The sequence below is a fragment of the Solanum tuberosum genome, unplaced genomic scaffold, assembly GCF_000226075.1.
Source record: "Solanum tuberosum cultivar DM 1-3 516 R44 unplaced genomic scaffold, SolTub_3.0 scf00051, whole genome shotgun sequence".
Taxonomy (NCBI): domain Eukaryota; kingdom Viridiplantae; phylum Streptophyta; class Magnoliopsida; order Solanales; family Solanaceae; genus Solanum; species Solanum tuberosum.
In genome coordinates, this window is record NW_006238978.1 from 1,627,844 (window position 1) to 1,643,145 (window position 15,302).

At 32.2% G+C, this 15,302-nt stretch overlaps 2 protein-coding genes and 1 long non-coding RNA gene across 3 annotated transcripts in view; 2 read left to right on the forward strand and 1 right to left on the reverse strand.

Moving 5' to 3' along the window:
• The window catches only part of LOC102583700 (ATP-dependent DNA helicase RecG), a 23,237-nt gene extending 19,838 nt beyond the window's left edge, over positions 1-3,399 (reverse strand). The window contains exon 1 of the mRNA XM_015307304.1: positions 3,289-3,399. Within this exon, the coding sequence (XP_015162790.1) occupies positions 3,289-3,348 (60 nt within the window). The 5' untranslated portion in view covers positions 3,349-3,399. The remainder of the gene's footprint in view (positions 1-3,288) is intronic.
• A 3,133-nt stretch (positions 3,400-6,532) lies between these two features.
• Positions 6,533-7,861, forward strand: LOC107060011 (uncharacterized). Its single transcript, XM_015307240.1, has one exon. The coding sequence runs from the start codon at positions 6,533-6,535 to the stop codon at positions 7,859-7,861; it is 1,329 nt and encodes a 442-aa protein (XP_015162726.1).
• Positions 7,862-13,836: 5,975 nt separating this feature from the next.
• LOC107060025 (uncharacterized) overlaps positions 13,837-15,302 on the forward strand; it is a 1,885-nt gene continuing 419 nt past the window's right edge. The window contains exon 1 of the long non-coding RNA XR_001473086.1: positions 13,837-14,320. This is a non-coding gene — a long non-coding RNA (uncharacterized lncRNA). The remainder of the gene's footprint in view (positions 14,321-15,302) is intronic.

A 15,302-nucleotide genomic window follows, 5' to 3' on the forward strand; every position in this document is an offset into this window, starting at 1 on the left:
CTTCAAATATTTCTTTAGTCCAACCAAAATACAATTATCTAAGGTGTTTCTTAAGAAAATAACACAAAATATGAGATGAGTACTGATGACACTAAAATATTCAATATAAAATAATATTGCAAAGTCATAATGAAAATGATCATAATTTAAAAAACTAAATCATGCTAAAATAAGTTTAATAAGTATTAGTTACATTACTAAATATTTAAGGAAAATTAAAATTAGATTATGTATTTTAATTGTCTAAACCAATGTAAAACTAAAGAACAAATATTCAATATTATTGTCATTCTTAGTGTTGAATTGATTTTCTTTTTGCATTAGTATTAATTTGATTTTGATTTAAGTTTTATTATAATTATCAACATCTATGAACTATAATCTTTATTGGACCATTCCGAATTCTAAGTTTTAAACTTGAAATAATATATTAAAAGATAAAAACTATGAAATAGTATAAGAAATATTTTAAAATTATATCAAAGTAAATATTTTTATGTATAAAATAAAATTTTAAAATTACATATATAATGTCGGGTTGGTTTGGTCTCGGTTTGTTTTTCTTTTTAGTTAAAAACAAACCAACCCAAATATAGTAGGGTTTTTTTTTTCCAATACCAAACCACTAGTCGGATTGTTTTTTCGGTTTGACTCGATTCACGGTTTGGTTCGGTTTTGTACACCCCTAAGTTAAAATTTATGAGACAATACACACTTATTAAAAAAACATTTAATGACATAATTTAAATCATACTTTCCATTATTATTCTTTGAGAAATCATAAATATAACTTTGTAAATAGTGCAATTTATCTTCTAGAAAATATCAAACTTCATTAAAGAAAAGAACAAATATAAAAAAAAAATTAAACATCTATCTTAAATTTTGAACAATTTAATTATTTGAATAATGAAAAAAACCCAAAAGTTCTACTAATATTTCAAAAACAATGAATGAAGGTAAAAAAAAAATTAAGGAAAAAAATGTTTAAATACAAGACAAAATTTTTAAAAGAAAATTACGTGTATTGACTTAATTTAAATACAAAATAAAAAAAAATAAAAAGATTTCAAAAATTAAAAAAATAATTACACTTGCAAATACAATCAACTTACCTAATTGAAGATGCCACAATATCGAAAAAATAAATTCAGGGAGAGGGTAATAAGACCCTAATTAACTTAATGTGTGTCGCACTGATGCATTATCCCCTTAATTTAATCAAACTATCAACTATATTATCCACGTAGCATCAAGAATGTGTATTTTGGTGTATGATTAGTTCTTTCAAAGTCACCAAAATGTAAAAAAAAAAAAGTGATTGAGTTTTTTTTACCCACACATTTTTTTTCTTAGGTATATTTATGTAATTAACTTTTCAGCTACAGAGCATATATATATATATGCAACCTCTGTAATTCAACAGATTACAAGACTTAACGATTTTTCCCACCCAAAATTATAACCGCTTCATCTTCCACTACTTCCTTCCTCCTCCAAATTTCCAGTTCTTTAATCCATACTTCAAATTCCACTTTTTCAGCTTCATTCCAACTTCAGATGAACTAATTACAAATGGGGAGAAAATTCCATAAAGGATTCCGGGATAGGACTCCAAAAAGAATATCATTTTCTGCAAAAATTCCCAAAAATAATCCAAAAATTGATCATGTTCTAGTGCTTTTTCTTCTAACGTTTTTTATTTTGATTCTTTCTTTCTATCTTTGTTTATGTTACCTTGAGTAGCGTTATTTCTTTCCGTTTATTTTTTCTTTTTACTCAAGATTATCAAAAAGTAGATTCGAAAAGAAATTTGTGCAGAAAATCGACCTCAGGTAAGATGATTTAATTGATTGTGGTTATTGTATAAAGAATCTTTCAAGAAACGGGAGATTAAAGTGATATCGTCAACGCCTTAAATTTTCAGTTTGAAGTTGTTAAGACATTAGAATGAAATTGTGAAACTCTGCTTTTCAGGATATCGTCAGCGCCTTATTTCTCTAATTGTTGAGTTAATTAATGTGTTTTCTCTCGCAGTGAATCCTTCATACAACAGAGTAACCATGGATCTCTTACCTAAAGGTCTTAACAAAGGGATTGCAATTATAGGAATTGTCTGGTGCTTAGTTAAGTGTGAGAATAAAGAAAGTAGATATGAAATCCAAGAAGTTGTTGGAAAGGGGAGCTATGGTGTTGTTGCATCAGCAGTTGATACTCATACAGGAAAGAAGGTAGCTATAAAGAAGATCAACAATGTTCTTGAGCATGTCTCTGAAGCCACCCGTATTCTTAGAGAATTTAAGCTCCCAAGGTTGCTTCGACACCCAGACATTGTAGAAATAAAGCATATACTATTACTTCCATGTCCGAGAGAATTCAAGGATACATATGTTGTTTTCGAGTTGATGGAGTGTGAACTTCAGCATGTCATTAAGGCCAACGGCAGTCTCACGCCTGAACATTATCAATTTTTCTTGTATCAGCTTCTTCAAGGTTTAAAATATATGCATACAGGTGGCTGTCCCTCATTTTTCTTTCTGGTATTTTAGTTAGATTTCTATTTTACATATTTTGTGGCTTATTTCTAATTTATTGATTCAACAGGAAACGTGTTCCATCAAGATTTGAAGCCAAAGAAAATTTTAGCAAATGCATATTGCAAGCTGAAACTTTGTGATTTTGGGCAGCATTTGGCGATACTCCAATGGTTCATCAGGTCTATAAATTGGTGAAATGGATCAAGCCACAACCTTTGTTCTACAAACTAAACAGTGATGGTAGTTGTATTGAGGAGGGTATGTGTGGGGCTGGTGGAGTTATAAGGGATAGTAACGGGCATATGATTCTAGTGTTTTCAGTGTTCCAAGGGCCTGGTACAAGTAATTGGGCGAAGGAGCCAGCAACATTGTATGCTTGACTTCTTCTTTTGAGCTACTGACGGATTTTTGGTTAGTAACACTTGCTAGAATGTAACAGTAGGTGCGGATGTATGAAAAACAATAGACAGTTTGGCTACCAAGACCTGGCCATTTCATCTGTATGCGTTCTAGATTAGTTTTATATGCTTCGACAGCTTCATCGAATACAATGAATGAGAATAGTTTTATAATTGTTCTTTGTCAATTGTCATCTCTTTTTATGTTACAGAAATGCAAGTTATTTACCTCCTATTTGTGATGACTTTCATAGGGTTGGAAAATCTCTTTCCATTCTAAGTAGCGGAGACAAAACCATATACTGATAGAAAAAGGGGAAATTCAAAACAAAACAAAACAAAAAGGGGTTTACCATAGTATTAGGTGATTGCACAACAAAGGGTTGAAACAGCCATGGATGAAGTATAGACATCAAATTGAAACTGCTCTTCAAAATGGAGTAATCTCTGGTTTGGGATTAAACTCTTCTCCCATAACACTCACTCGGAACAGAGTTCGCAGAGTACTGAAACAACAAAGCTTCTACATCTTTTTTTCAATTTTTAGCTAGAATTATCGAATTGACATTTTTTTAAAAGTAAATAAAGAAATTATTGTATTTGTTATTCTGGTTAGACCTTAATTTAGGTAATTAAATCTTAATTTTCGATTCTTAATTATGATATGTAGCTACCATCTAAGTAGGTACTTAGGGAAATGGAGAGGATGAGTAATGAAGAGGAGCCTCTTCCAAAAAGTAGAGCCGTCAATATGGGCTAGGCCCGTAGGGCCGGCCTGGCCTAACTCGTGATTTGATAGGGCTGAACTACGATTTTTGGAGTCCATTTAAGAAAAAGGCTTTTTAGCTCAGCCTGAATAAGTCTGCCGATTTGTGGGGCTTGAGAACTATGGATAGGGCCGGCCCGTGGGCTAAATAAAAATAAAATAGAGTATTAAAAATTACAAGAGTCTAAACTCAAAATCTATTAAAAGTTTGAAATATTACAATTTAAATATAAATTATATTTATAAAATATGTACTATATAAAATAAATTTTTCCTAAAATCTCTAGGGAATCACTAAATAGGTCGTAACCTAGGGAATGTTGTCATAGTTTTTGTGTTTTATTATGATCATTGGAAAACAATTAGGTTAATATTTCTATTTAGCTATTTATGCTTTTTAGAAATCAAAACTTAATAAATATTATAAAGATAATTTTATTTGTTTGATTTGATTAACAAGTAGTAACACTAACACCATGTAATATTGTCTTGTCGATATTTATGATAATATTTTTAAATTAAATTTTAATTTAAAAAATTATAAAAAAATTACTTCTAAAAAAAGAGGGCAGGCCCGGCAAAGTCCGTAGCCCACGTACTTATGGGCTGGGCCGACCATTTCCTGGCCCACACAAAAAATGGGCTAGCCCGTAAAATTTCAAAGCTTGTATGGGTTAGCCCAGATGGGGTGGGCCAGCCCATATTGACAGCTCTACCAAAAAGTATGTAAGTTTTGGGTCGTGGGTCGCTCACGTGGACCGACCCAAGAAATTGTCTGATAAGAGATAAGAACTACTTATCTCTTATTTGAAAAAGAAGGGAGAAACAGTTATTAAATTGAAAACTTCCCAACTCCTCTTAATAAAAGGATTTATTCCTTTACAGTCAAAAAGAGACAGACAACGTACAAAAAAAAAACAACAAAAGATAACACAAATCAGAAGAAAAAAAAATAACTTCTTATGTCTGAGGATAGACATTTAGTTTGTGAATCAAACTTTGCTTCCTAGTGATTCAATGCAAGACTTTGGAGCAATCGACTTTCGCTGCGAAATATAAGGTATACAATTCGTCGATTTCTTTCTATAGATCCTACAAAGTGGAAGTCATATAACTTACCAAATGGAGTGACAAATATCAAGCAAAGAAAAAAAAAACGTGAGAAGAGATAAAAAGTAAAAAATTGTTAAAATAAGTACTTTAATTTTTTTTAAAAATTGAATTCAATATAAATAATCCTAAATATTTTTTAAAAAGGATTCATAAAAATTGAACCAATAGAGTTTAAATTCTACATAAATTAAAGTCAACCATTAATTAATATATTAATATCCCCTCTTTAAATCTCCACCTATTGTAATTAATAAATAAACTTAGCTCAATCAAAACGAACTCAAATATAAGTGAAAACACATAAACATTATATGTGATCTTCACCTCGAGGTTGAGTTATTAAACAGGCTTAACAATGAATTTAAGTAGATTTAATTTATAAATAATTATCACTAAATACTAAGCAAATAGTAACAGAATAAATTAAGAGAAACATAGAAACAGAAGGGACTCCTCTTCATTACTCATTCTCTACATTTCTCCAAGTACCTACTTAGATAACAGTCACATGTCATAATTAAGAATCAAATATTAAAATTTAATTACCTAAATTAAGGTCTAACCATGATTAGAATAATAAATAGTTTCTTTATTTATTTTTAAAAAATTATCAAACTCATTATTCTAGTTAAAAATTATCTCATAAATTTATTTTAAAAATTCACTATTTTTCATTTGAGTACCGAGCTCATCTTTTCAGAGTTCAGAAAGTACTGAAAGAAGAAGGCATTTATCATTTTCCAATTTAGTACGTACATAATATTTAAAAATTATTAAGATTACTTTTAAGTTGTAATTAACATATTAAAATTAGAGGTGCTATTTATTTATTTTATTTTATTTACAAATAAACTTGAAGTGATATGAAAAAATAGTACTCACTTAATTCCATATTAACAAAATATATGAGACAATACACACTTATTAAAAAAAACATTCAATGACATAATTTAAATCATATTTTTCATTATTATCCTTTGTAAAATCATAAATATAACTGTGTAAGTAGTACAATTTATCTTCTAGAAAATATCAAATTAAACTTCATTACAGAAAAGGATAAATATGAATGAAAATATTAAAATATCTATCTTAAATTTTAAACAATTTAATTATTTAAACAATGAAAATAGGCCCAAAAATTATGCTAATATGAAATAGTCAAATAAAGGGAATACTTTACTCATATTATTTTGTTGCTGGAGAGGCAAAAAGAGGGGGGGGGGGGGGGGGGGTAAAAAAGGGAAAGGTCACACGTAGTTTATCGTATACAAACTACAAACTTATTCCATAGAGGAAAGGGAAAAGAAAGAGAGAGGAAAAAAAAGAAAAAGACATGAGGAAATAAAAAGAAGAAAGAAAAAAATACTTAGTTTGACTTATAAAGAGTTTAAAAAATAAAATAAAAGATTTTTTAATTTTGTAGTCCTAAATTAAAGTTATATCAAATATACAAAAATGCACTTTAATTTTATAATCTTAAACATGTCACGTGTAAAAAGCTGATATTAAATTGTTGCCAAAAGAGGAACCTGTTTTTTAAACCAAAAGAGTATCAAATTAGGTATAGTGGTATTTACTTTTCCTAGTTACTATCAAATTAGGATTTTTCAGACCGTCTAGGATTATATTTGTTGCTCTCTTTATAAATACATTCATAAGTACTAGCCTAGATTTTATAACTATACCTTAGCTTATATTTTAATCGCAACCAAATAATGGTCCTTAGAAGCATATGGCAAGAAGAGACCCTCGTAGATATCATGGACATGATACTGAAAAGAGTTGGCATTGGTGACTATGTACGTATGACTCTCGTTTGCAAGTCATGGAGATCAATGCTTGCTCATCTCAAGCCATCACATCATCTTACCGCCCCTTGGCTTTTACAGATAAAAGATTGCGTGTATAACGATCATATAGGATTCAACTTCTATAGTTTGTGTGAGGGTCGTTTTTATTCTTTCAAATTGCCTACTCATATCTTGAATAAATATCCTAAGGTATCTCATGGTGTTACGTTCTGTTGTGCAACTTCTAATGGTTGGTTGGTTCTTGTTGCTGGACCGGACCATAACCCTGATATGTTCCTTTTTGACCCTATTTCAGAAATTGATGTCAGACTCCCTCCATTGACGACAATACCATTCTCCTCAACATATATTGAGGAGCATTGTAGAATAGCATGCATGATCTATACGGTTTACGTATTTTCAATCTCGGATGATCCGACTAGAAATCTTATAACTGTCACGGTTTTTGGGGATGTACTGAATGATGAAGAAATCTTGGCATTCTGTAATTGTGATATTGGAGTCAAAGAAGAAGAGAGATCGTGGAAGATATTTGATGCAGATGGAGCAATTAGCGGCTATAATACTGAGAGCATGTTATTTCATGATGGTGTGTTATACATTCTTATTTCAAATAAGGATTATGATGATTTTAACAATTTTAAGTCAAGTCAGGATGATAAGAGAATCGGTGACGAAATCAATCATGTTATCATTCTCAAGACCGACTGTTGTGAAGTGAAGATGAAAATAATTGATATAGTAAAACACAACACAGCTCCTCATATTCGGCCTTGTGATAATAAGCTTCGCTTTATTGCTTATTCTGGCCTAAGATATGTGTATTTGGCTAAGTCAATTACGGGGGAGTTGCTTATAATTTGGAACAACACAGATCCGTTGTCTGAACATGAGGATGATTATGAACTTCATATCTATCATACTAGTAAATTAACAATCGAGCGATATCAAGGTATCTCTAAAACAAGTAAGGATTTTGAATCTATCACTAGTTTGGATGATCAAGCACTATTTGTGTCGCCAAATAGCAACTCTTTCTCAATTCCTGCAAGAAGTGATCGAAATGGATGTCAAGCAAATTGCATCTATTTTACTATGGATGGCATTGATGCTCTCTACAAGAAATCTTTAACTCTTTATCGTCAATCGGGTATTTACTTAATGCAAGAAGAAAGGATCAAACGACCTTTTCCTAATCCACCATTGTGGTTTCAACCACAACTTCGCAATTAAAACTTTGTAATATAATTGGTACGTTTCCTTGTTTTCTTTTTCCTTCTTTCTTTGCGATTATTTAGACAACTCGCAACCTTCGGGTTGGAAGTGAGGGGCGCTTACCCTCTCGTCAAAATATTAAGAAAAAATCGTGTCTTTAAGTTTGTATTCAAGATGGTGTGATACTTATTTTATACATAGTTACTAATTTAGTGTGGAACATAAATATATGTATAAAAATTTGTAAATGGCATCTATTTTACTGTGGATGTGCTTGATACTCTCCACAAGAAATCTCCAGCCCTTTATCGTCAATCGGGTATTAATTTATTGTATGCAAGAAGGAAGGATCAAACGACTTTTTCCTAATCCACCAATGTGGTTTCAACCACGACTTAGCAATTAAACAACCACATTCATTTTCGTTGCTTAGTAGTGATTTCATATGTATTATTATACATGTTATTCAAGTTTTGGATGTTCAAATTATACTTAAGTTAGTTATAAGTTAATACATATGTTTTATAATGTGCCTTCCGGTCTTAGTAACCTAAGTTGATGGCTGAAAGTTAACTTAGTTTTCCCTTACTTATATTAAGTTGTCCCCTGAATCTAATATCTTTTAGGTCTTATCTATTTTTTCTTCCTAAAATCATATATTTATCCTAACTTTCATAACTAAACATTTTAAGTCGCTACTTTGATAGTATTTCTTGTCTTTTTTTAGTGGAGATCTACTCGATTGCCTATTGAAGATAGACCCCTATCTATGCTAACTATGTTTGTTTGGTACGTTTATTACATCATGTTTGTCATCCTACTGTAATTTATGGTTATTTCCTACATAAAAATATGGACATGGATGTTTTTTACAGCAATCATGAATTTTTTTTTATCATCACTATATAGAAAGAAAGAAAAAAAAATTGTGCTTTGAGTTCACAACACACAGAAGACCATATTATAGTCTTGACAATTGCCCCTAATAAGTTGATAAGGATATCCATCACTGGCATACGAACAAATCAATTATGTTTATATGTTTATTATGGAGTAACTAACAACCGAAAAAGTAGTTTCTGTTTATCTTCAATTACTGTCAATTTTTTTGCCAGCCCCTTATCCTTCCATTGACTTATCTTTGAGCGATCGGCTACAACGATTTACAACTAACATCACAATATAATGGTAAAAACGATCCAAACAATAAACCACCTTCTTCTTTTTTTAACAAGCGTGTTACTATAAACAAAAATCCAAAATAGACTCGTATAGTTTCACTGAGTTACTAAATTAGAATCTACACTACGGAGTAGTAATTAATTAGTCTAAATAATTTTAATCTGATAATTTAAGACATCGTTACATTATGATATGTATACGAGTAAATAGTAATAGTTATAACTTATCTAAAAGAAATTAATAATAAAAATTAGAAATCACTACTCTTTTAATATATTTTTTTGCGACGTCTTCTTAACAAATTCACCAAATATTTGGACATCCATGTATATGTATCCAGTACCTTATGTTGAATGAATTTTGGGAACTCGCCGCCATCTTCAAAATTTAGCATAGTTAAAAATATTAGAGTTTTAGCCCTAATTTTTTTTTACCTTATTTGAGCTTTACTTCTTTTCTTGTAGGAAAGTCAAAACATCATTATAAATGTTTTACTTTTCGAAATTGAAGAATACAACAACATCCACAATATAGTCGTTTAAGAGTTTTGTTTAGGGAGAGATTTTCTCCCTAATTAAGATGTTTATGTTTTTCAATATAAGTTTTATAATATGTAGGTCAATTGACCAAATCATATGCGTAATATTTTGATTTTTTAGTATAGTTCTTTATCATATGATTTTTTAGTATAGTGATGTGAGACCAAAAATATATATTTTTAATCATTATTTGTGTCACATTCATAATTTGTATTTGTCTTTTTTGAGCGTAAATTTTATGAATTGTGCTAAATAATTAATGTTTTGCCTTGATTTTCGCTTACACAAATGCAGTTGGGTTGATACTGCAATCTTCTTAGTTTCTTGTTGTCTAACTCGAGAGGAGAAAATACTCACGGAATTTGTTGTACGTTCCTCCAAGCAGTCACTATATACTCGAGTTATTAGGCTCCTCTTGTTTGGTCTAGTCCCGTAAAGCAAGGCTTACTTCGTTATATATTATTGTCTTAATTTGATCTCTACTTTTGGAGGTGGAAATTTTGTGGAGGAGAGTTTATAGCAGTACTATTTGAACGTCCAGGTGCGGAGTTTCCTATTAGGCAAGTACTCTCTGCATGTGCGAATTGGGACGTTGGAACTTACATTTGTTGTCATATGGGGACATGCACAGATTTCCATTTGGAATATGAAGTCATACAATGGATGGTTCCTTTCTGTGGACAATTGGCTCGACACTGGGCAGGATGATTTAGGTGGTGCGTACATTGCTAAATCATAATGCCCAGTGTCGAGCCAATTGTCCACAGAACTACAAGAGCCTTGCAAGTAAAGGTTCATATGCTAATGAACCTTTACCTACTGCAGATCAAATGCATATGAACTATTGGAAGCAGTTGCTAAAAGACGTATAGGCTACATTGCAAAGTTGTATGATTGGGGAGATATTATGATATATACTGCTATACTTACGATTCTAACATCGGTTCAAGTGACATCTTACATGGTAGCACTTGTTGATCGTTACTATGACTCACTGACTAGAAATCTTATTAATTAGCTCTACTCTACAAGATAGTGTTAATTTTAGCAATTCCAGGGAACCCAAGATTCTTGTTAGTTGTAATTATTTCTTCATTTTTTTTTTTTATAGATTACGTTACAAATCGTAGTGGAACTTCATTCTTTTTATTTATTCTTATGAATAGAAGTCAAGGGCGAATTCGCAGTCAGGCTCCAGTATACCAAACACAGGATGAAAAACTAAAAAGAAAACGTATATTTTTTCTGAGTTTCACCCATTAACATTATGAAGTTTATCAGTTCTCATAAAAGCAAAATGTAATGGTGTTTGGAGGCGAATTTGTGAACGAAAGGGTTTAAAGTGGGAAATTGTGAACAAAATTCACTTTCAGAAGCAAAAACCCATTTTCAGAGCTATAGTTCATAAGCTCTCCCCTGTTTTAAGGCTCCTCATTTGCAAAGTCACAACTCTTCATTTTTTTTTAGAGACATCAATATATTTTAAAAAAAAGTTATGGCAACAAAAGTTCTTGACAAACATGTATGCATACCAAAAGATTGTTAATACAAAAAGATACTAAATAAAATACTTGAAAAGATTATGAAAAATTGATATTTCATTGAGAAAAACACATGTATAAAGAGGGACGAAAGTTGAGCATGACTTGTTTTTGTGGAATATAGCAAAATAAACAGAGCATTGAAATAAACCTTTTGTAATAACTCTGCACTGATTTGAGCTGTTAACAAAGCTCAAGAATTCTGATCACTGTACTCTGTAGAAGCTTGTAATTTCTTCCGTGAAAGTTGTTAGAATCTTCGACCCTACCTGAATCTTCATTGCAATAACTCTCTACTTTGTAGAAGCTTGTAATTTCTTTTCGTGAAAGTTGATAGAATCCTCAACCCAAAATACTACCTAGAATCTTCATCACTAATAAAAGGGGGGAAATCGAGCCAAGAACACACAAATGTAAAGGAGAAAAATCAGCCCAAACAAGACAAGAAAAGTAAAACCCGCCATTGCAGCTACATCATTGTTTACTGGTGCGTTCAAAGATGAACGACTTGAGATCTTCATCTTCTTTGAAGATGCTTTCATGGTGGCACAATGCACCTTCTTCGTTTTACCGGCCATTTTTGCAGAACAAATTTTCTTTTCTGTTTTTTTTTTTCGTTTTGGGAATTGGAGGGAGTTAACTGCTTTTGATAGTAATATATATATAATAGAGTTATCACCCTTAAAGCTTTGTACATTTAATAAAATGCACACCTAAATTATTAATTACCCCCTCAAACATTATTTTTTGGAACTATTTACCCCTAATTTATGAGAAGTTTTAATTATCCCCTTAAATATGAATTTTTGGTACTATGTATCCCTAAATATGCCACATGGCGTAAAAAAAATTATTATGTCCCAATTTAGATGACTATCTTAAGAGAAATGACATATTCCTCTGATTGTATATTTTCCATTTTATTTTTAATGAAACTGAAAATTAAATTGGGCTCATCATTGAAAATTTTCTTAAAATGGGTAACGGCTGGAATGAGTAAAGATTAAATCAAATTCAAATTATTTTAGTTCAATCCTTAGAATTCTGACGGATTGAACGAGTTACCGTTACTTGGGTTCATGTTTTACACCCCTAATTTTATTTATGAGGAACTTTCGCAAACAACCACTATAATAAACTTAATTATACTCCATAGCTATAGTTTGCATATTTACTGGTTGTAGCTATAGTTTAAGCTGTCTCGTTTGTATAATTCGCAGATTTGTATAATTTGCGGGTATATTTGTATAATTCAATTATTTTTAAACTCGAAATAACGAATTTATACCATTACAAACATCAAAAGTGTAAACAATTATACAGAAGTTATACAAATTATATTATACAAAATCTGAATTATACAAACGTGCGAATTATAGAAGACTAAAAAGCTGAGCCGCGTAATTATAGCTAAAAGTAGATCGCGAATTGTAATTAAGGCAAACTATAGCGCTATGTTAAGTAATTAACTAGTATATGTTTGCCTATACGCGTAATTTTCCCTTTTATTTAATTATTTGTCTTCACTTCAATTTAGTCTCCACTCCTATTCATATGATCTGGTGATCTTACGTTCTTTTAATTGTTGTGGTAGGAGTTTAATTCTTGGTTTATTTTCGTTTGTGTCATTGTTTTAGTATAAGTGGATAGGGGTGTACATGGGTGGATTGGTTCTAGTTTTTCATATATCAAATCAAATTATTTTTGTCAGATTTTTAAACTTATAAATCAAATTAAACTAGTAAAATTCGGGTTTTTTTTAATCTGTTCGATAAAGTATTTCTACAAACATATAACTAACTTGTGCTTCAAATATTTCTTTAGATAAATATTTTTGTATACTTATACATAAAAATATGTATACGTATATGTAACTGTATTCTTGTATATATGTTTTTTTGTTGTGATATTCAGTCGTATATGTATATGTGTATTATATGTATTTAAATATGTATATGTATATGTAATATTTTTGTATTCAAATAGATTTATATAAAAATCTCTCTCTCGCTTTATACAAACACAAATTACACATTGTATTTTGTATAATTCATGTTTATATAAACCGAGAAAGAGAGAAAGGCAAAAGAGAATTGAATAGGAGAAGATTTGTATGGTATAATTATAAGTGTATAGGACAAAGATATATGTGTGTAATGACCCTCCAGGTCATTTTTATAACTTGAAAAGTTGACTTTGGTCAACTTTCTTGGAAGTCGTGCTCAGATGAAAATTCTGACAGCTAATTTAGCTTCGGAAGATCGATTTTGGTCTAGAACGACCCTTTGTTCACTTCCCAAGGCTTTAGATGGCAGTTGTGGAATCTGACTCAAATGATACTGGGTGTGGGACCCACTTTTCATCGAAGCAATCTCCAAAATGGAAATTCCGCCTTCACCGTTGAGTCCGGAATATTGTTTCCAATCAGATTCCATATATGGTTTGTATTTTTCCGACTCCGAACGAGTCCGAAACATCGAAATTTAAGTTTGAAGGGTTGTAGAATTTTGACGCGGCGGAGGGAAATCTGGAAATTTCCAGATTTTAGGACGATTTTCGTCCATTTTTTTCCCTCAACTTCAACATAAGATTTTCTCCTTCATTTTGAGTCAAAATTAGGTGCTTCAAAAAGGCTAACTTCAAGAGAATTTCGTGGGGAATATAGCGGTGATCTCAGAAACGCGAGGGGAGGTTTCATTTGAGGTAAGAAATCGATTTTTAGCCACTGCCAGGGTGATTTCCGGATTGAATTGTTGTTGAATTTTGAAATGTGAGATCTTGATCATCGTAAGTCCGTTTTAAGTCATTCTTGGGGCTAACTTGTAAAGTTTTTCGCAAGGATCGTCGTGGTATAATCTGTTTGGGTTGAAAGGGTTTCGTTTTTCCGAAAATTGGTGATCAAGGGGCTGCCCTTTTTAATTATTGTGGCTGATTTGCGGTGTTGTAGGCATCTGTTTGTGCTAAAATTTTGGGATATTAGTTTAGTAAGGTAGTTGGGACGTTTCCACGGATTCGATTTTGAGATTCTAAGTGTGGGCCCCACAATCCCGTTTTAGACCCGATTTTGGGTCCGTCTCCGAAAAATATAATTTTAGTGTCAATATATTCGTAATGACAAGGTGATTAACCTTTTGTTAGAGGGGAAGCATTTGGAGACCGTTCGGAGAGGAAAAGATCCGGTACCGTGAGCTGGAGCACGCGTGATCGGCTTTCAGGTAGGCTATGGCTTTCTCTCGTGAGATTGAGCATGTTTAGGCAATTGTTATTGATTTGCTTGAGTATGGAGGGGTTCGGGTGTCGAGCATGCTAAATTTCTATAATTCCTGCCTTAGACCTTATTTCGGGAAAGTGTTGGATTATGACAGCATGTCTCTTAATATTATTGAATATCCATATCTTGTGGTGTATATGATAATATTGATTTGAAGTATGTTTGGCCTTAGTCTAGGCTTAGACTAGTGTTGCCATAGACTTGCGAGATTTCGGATGTTGTTGGGCAGTAGAACTTTTTCCGACGTCGTTTCGGACGGTCAGCTCCTTGTAGACTGATATAGCAGACTTGAGTCTGATAGTCTGAGCCTTAGCTAGGCGGTAACTCAGCTTATGACCTTGTATCCATAATGCCCTGTTTTTCTATCGGCTATAGTACCCGGTTAAAGTCCGTGGTCTAGCTTACTCACTATTGGATACTTCCTCGGCGATTTGGGGTATATGAGAGTTGGACTGAAATGATTATTTATGGTAATCGGTTTGGTGATATTTCCCGCGACGTATGGTTGGATATTGATTCTTAGCTACAGTACCCGGTTAAAGTCCGTGGTCCAGCTTACTTATCTCCAGGCTTAGCTACAGTACCCGGTTAGAGTCCGTGGTCCAGCTTACCTGTGATCTGGTTTTAGCTACAGTACCCAGTTAGAGTCCGTGGTCCAGCCCATCCGTGCCCGACCCTTGGCTACAGCACCCGGTTCGAGTCCGTGGTCCAGCTTGCACGTGGTGTATTCCCAATTCCTCACTAAAGCTTCAGTTTAGTCTTGATTACTCTCATCTGTAGGTTGAGGTTTTGGAGGTTGAAGAGATTCCGGTTAAAGTCCGGGACGTAATGAGATCTTGGAATATGATTGGGAATGGTTCAGTTAAAAGTCCGGAAATTGGTAATATTGTGATAGACCTTCTAGCTCCATTATTTTACTTCAACTG